The sequence below is a fragment of the Primulina huaijiensis genome, unplaced genomic scaffold, assembly GCF_012295235.1.
Source record: "Primulina huaijiensis isolate GDHJ02 unplaced genomic scaffold, ASM1229523v2 scaffold42201, whole genome shotgun sequence".
Taxonomy (NCBI): Eukaryota; Viridiplantae; Streptophyta; class Magnoliopsida; order Lamiales; family Gesneriaceae; genus Primulina; species Primulina huaijiensis.
In genome coordinates, this window is record NW_027360113.1 from 235,945 (window position 1) to 240,604 (window position 4,660).

Genomic DNA, 4,660 nt, shown 5'->3' on the forward strand with positions numbered 1-4,660 from the left:
ATTTAATGGAGAACATTTCCGTACGATATCTATATTTGTTTTTTTGGCTTTGTGGGAACCGACATAAAGTTGTCCTAAGCACATTACTATGGAGCTTGATCGAAGCAAGGATCTTTCAAGCTCGAAAGTTGTCTATGAACTCATGGACGGGCTCTCGAACTCGAAAAGATCAACATATTTTTCATATTTTAATATTATAAAATAAAACTAAAATTTTTATTATCATATATACATGATAATAAATATATATATATATATATTTTTGATNTCACGAACCAAATTCATGATTTAACTCATGAACATGTGCAGGAACAAATTTTACTATGAACTTGCAATTCAACTTGGAAGCTGGTTCCAACGATTTTGCGAAGTCGACTCATGTAGAACCCTAACCTCAGCTGAGCTACGCATGTTAACTTAAACATAAAACAATATATTATTTTTAAAAAAAATTTAAAAGAAGCGGAAATGCATCCATTCATAAAAAAATACAACTTGTTTTTTCAAAAAGTTGCCGAGCTAGTTAATCACACTACTCGTCATTATTATGACTTAGATTCAATTGTATTATAGAGAGATCCGTGAAAAGTGAGTGCCTATCCAAGAATGTTAACACTTAACACTTACGTGAGTTGTATGATTGGTTTTTTGTACAGAAATTCATTCTAGTATTCTGAAGGAAAACGAAGCAGTATGTTAGATACATTGTTCTACTATACACCTTTTCTTTCTGGTTCTTCAAGTGGCCAAACCAAGCCGTGTGATCATTCGCGAGGAAATGCGTTTTTCTTGAAGATGGCATAGGAATCACTGTAGATAGCAATCGTACATGAGAAGACAGCTAAACCAACCATGAAAACACCCAAGATTTTTTCTTTCTTTGAAGCAATGTTGTGAGAATCCCTGAAGGAAAAACAGCAAAAATAAGCTATCCACCATTTTACATCAGAACCAGATACTATTAGATATGTTAATCATTAGGGACATAAATGAGTCAAATTCACGAGCCAGCTCTCGAAATTTTGAATAAGTTTACATGCTGAAGCTCGAGCATAAGACAGCTAAAGCTCTAAATTCAACTCAAGCCATCTCGACTCACTTTATGCCTCCATGCTCGTATCCAGTTGTTTGTTTGCAAGAAAATGGTGTACCTTAAAGTGATAATAGCTGGAAATATGAAACTGAGGCAGACTGCCGCAGTTGCTCCGGTAAATTGGAAGACATCCCAAATACTGGGAATGAAATTTGCACCTAAGAAAATAACAGAAGTGAGCCCAGCTGTTACCAATGCAAACCGAATGTTATCTCTGGCCAAAGGTGCAGAAGATGGAAAGACTAGGCCATCCAAGTTCAAGCGAAGTGGATAGAATATAATCGGGAACACGAGCATTAGGTGAAGTGTGTAGCTAACACGAACCACATCATTTAACTGAGCACTATAAGGGATACCAAGATCGATATCGAAATTTGACAGAACATCATCAAGAGTAGAATCACCAAACAGAAGGAAACCAAAGCAGCTTGTCATGATGTAAATGACTGAGCATAGTGCTAATGAAGCTTGGACCACAAATTTCATCTTGGAAGGATTTTGAAGCTCGTTTTCGATGCTGTGTACTGCAAGAAAAGGCCATTTAGATTTTGAATGAACATGATTTGGGCTTAAACAGTATCTACCGCAAGTACAATTGATATATCCAGTTTATTATTGATTTGACTAAAAATTTCCTAAATATTGAACCATAAATGAATTACAATCTCAAATTTAGAAACAACAGCCAAAGAATTATAAATGATGCGAGATAGTAATAGAAACACAGCATACGAAGCTTTAACTTTACATTACCCGATGCATCGAATAATTCGGAATTACATTAGTACAAGGTCTGGCGTGTGATTTACACCAAAAATAATAATTTATGATATCAGTGTTACTCAAATCATTAGATTATATAGAAACTCTAATGAGAATACACTCTGACCATGACCATTGTAACAAAGCGACACCAACACATGAAAGTGGGGCAATTGTTGCCAAGAACAATCTTTCGGCCTAATCAGTAAAAAAACAAGACATATGTCTTCTATTAAAAGTGTAAAATGACATTTTTATTCAAAGATTACCGTTGAAATGGCAAACATAAGCTGTTACTAGGACAGGGACAACAGTGAATAGTCCCCAAACTGAATTAATATCAGTGACATCAGGGAGAAATCTTGGCATTGCAATGGAGCCCTGTGAAAATTTAATGGCAACAATGCCTATAGTAATAAGAAGAAACACAACCGCCAGCAGAACCGCAACTGCAGATGTGTGCCTTAAAGAATCTGCAGAAACAAATGGCCGATGTCAATGAAAAAGTCAGGAACTATGAAAATGAAAGAGTTAGAATTTTCTGTCAAGACACCAAAATTCCACAAATTGGAACAATCCTCCAGAATTTAACCCAGTCTATCACTTATCAGAATCTTTCTTTATGAACGAATACGAGACATAATCCATAAATCTAGCACATTCCACAATCGAATCAATTATGTGATAAAACTGAATATATTGATCCAAGAATGGTTGCTATGCTACCAAGAAGTCCGAAAAGGCCTTGAAAAACTATATCAACCAGTTTCTTATGTCATGATTTAATTTGATATAAAAATAGCAATATTTCGAAATACTGATTTTTAATTAATTTAGAGTATACCGATGCGCTTGAAGCATGCCAATGGAGTAAATACACCAAGAGTTATCACCAGAAGTACAAAAAAGCGCCTATTCCACCAGTGCTGTCCAAACCAGCCTTCTAAAACACCAGCGTGATGAACCCCACTTGAAGATGTTCCAGATAGCACATCACCTTCACAAAATCAATCAATAAATCAAGAAATAATTCCCAAAAAATTAACTTCTTTTTTCATACAACCGTTTCCATATAAATCATACTGAATTTCAATAACAACAATAATGGGCTCTCGAATCCCAGATGTAACAATACGCATACCGATGATGATCATGTACACGATCAATATCCCAATATTGTTAATCACCACACAAAGCTGCAAAATTCTCCTCCCCCAAATCCAAAATGCGTCCCCCATTACATCTCCGTAAGAATCCGCCCCACTAGCCTTACTAAAGCGCAACAACGTGCCCACAGAAAACTCTGTGAGGACTGCAACAAACACTATGATTACCACACCGAGACCTAAGCCCAGAACTTTCATGGCAGCAGGCAGCGCCATGATTCCGGCGCCTATTATAGTCGTCGACAAGTTAAAAACCGCGCCAGAGAATGAAGGCCCATTAAATTCTTGATGATTCAAGTTACTGCTCTCACTTTTCTTATACAAAAGAGGGATTCTTTCATCATCCATAGTGACTGAAACTGCGTCTTTCTTGAACTTTACACCCCCATCCATGGCCTTGATCGTCATGGGCTCGGATTCTGAAACAAAAACGGAAGCGAAACTCTTGGAAAGTGAATGTTTGTTGTACCGAAACTGGGAGAACTAGCATTTAAAGTGCAGCCATATATGGATACAACGGAGGTATAAATAGGCAAAAAGATCACGTTTTTGTGGCGTACGTCAGCGTTCCTATCAGCGGCTTAAATGCGACCGAAAGCAAAAACAGAGGCTGTTGAAATTCAGAGTGGGCGGCCATGGTTTTTGTCATTTTCCTGCTTTTCTCCAATGATCTTCGATTAAACTATCGTGCTGAGTCGCGTGTGGCGAATAGTATGCGTTTTCTTTTGTGTTAGCAGATAAAAGATATTCCAAGACTTGTAAAATCTAAAATACAAAAAATTTGATGAATAATTCTCACTATTTTTTCATACGAACTCATAACATAATATTTGATCAGTTTAGTTTACGACAAAAATTTGTGTGAGACGGTCTCACGAGTCGTATTTTGTGAGATGTATCTCTTATTTGGATCATCCATGAAAAAGTATTATTTTTTATGCTAAGAGTATTACTTTTTATTGTGAATATTTGTAGGGTTGACCCGTCTCACAACACAGATAAAAATTTGTGAGACCACCTCACAAGAGACCTACTCTTAGTTTACATTGCTAACGAAGTTTACAAATTATTATGTTAATCGAAATTTACTTTCTGTTCAATGAAAACAGAAAAAACGATAGTAAGTTACTATCATTTAAAAAATATATATAATACATATATTGAAATCATATATTTATTTAATATAACTAAACAAAAAATATCAATTAAATATATTGTAATATAATCATATCATAATTCAGCAAATAATAGTTTGTAACTCTAAAATACCGCACGGAGTAAAAAGAAAACAAATATTACTTACATTCTTTGACAATGTTCCAAAAATACATTTCGAGAAAATAAATTTCAAAATATTGAAAATAAAATCAAACAATGTCATATCTGTAGGGCCCTTAGCTCCTAATCGTTATTACAACACAATTTGATTAGAGTTAATTAATCACAGCGGAAAACGAGTTTAAAATTTCTTTACAATGAGCCCAAAATATGCTATTTGAATACTAAAAATAGTATTTCATCTCACATCATAAAATCTGCCCACACATAATCAAAACAACTCATACAACAATAAATCATATCCTCGGGACATACCCCGGTATATAGATACATATGCACATATACTGGGAAACAACCACTA

At 35.1% G+C, this 4,660-nt stretch overlaps 1 protein-coding gene across 2 annotated transcripts; it reads right to left on the reverse strand.

The window, feature by feature from the left end:
• Window positions 1-671: 671 nt before the first annotated feature.
• LOC140969550 (amino acid transporter AVT6A-like) lies at window positions 672-3,736 on the reverse strand. Of its 2 annotated transcripts, none has more exons than XM_073430926.1 (6): window positions 3,582-3,736; window positions 2,997-3,440; window positions 2,700-2,852; window positions 2,125-2,328; window positions 1,152-1,617; window positions 672-903 (listed from the first exon to the last, which is right to left on the reverse strand). In XM_073430926.1, exons 2-6 carry the CDS (start codon window positions 3,427-3,429, stop codon window positions 765-767), a joined length of 1,395 nt encoding a protein of 464 aa, XP_073287027.1. In that variant the 5' UTR covers window positions 3,430-3,440; window positions 3,582-3,736; the 3' UTR covers window positions 672-764. The 2 variants fall into 2 exon arrangements, with proteins under 2 accessions (XP_073287027.1, XP_073287026.1); XM_073430925.1 differs by having other exon boundaries at window positions 3,567-3,736.
• Window positions 3,737-4,660: the final 924 nt, after the last annotated feature.

What these genes read in the sequence shown, in the direction of transcription:
- LOC140969550 (XM_073430926.1), bottom strand. Translation starts at nt 3,429, where the DNA reads ATGACGATCAAGGCCATGGATGGGGGTGTAAAGTTCAAGAAAGACGCA. An exon ending in TTATGTTTGCCATTTCAACG is followed by an intron (nt 1,618 to 2,124) that starts GTAATCTTTGAA and finishes CTTTTCTTGCAG; the next exon opens with TACACAGCATCGAAAACGAG. An exon ending in CCAGCTATTATCACTTTAAG is followed by an intron (nt 904 to 1,151) that starts GTACACCATTTT and finishes TTTTTCCTTCAG; the next exon opens with GGATTCTCACAACATTGCTT.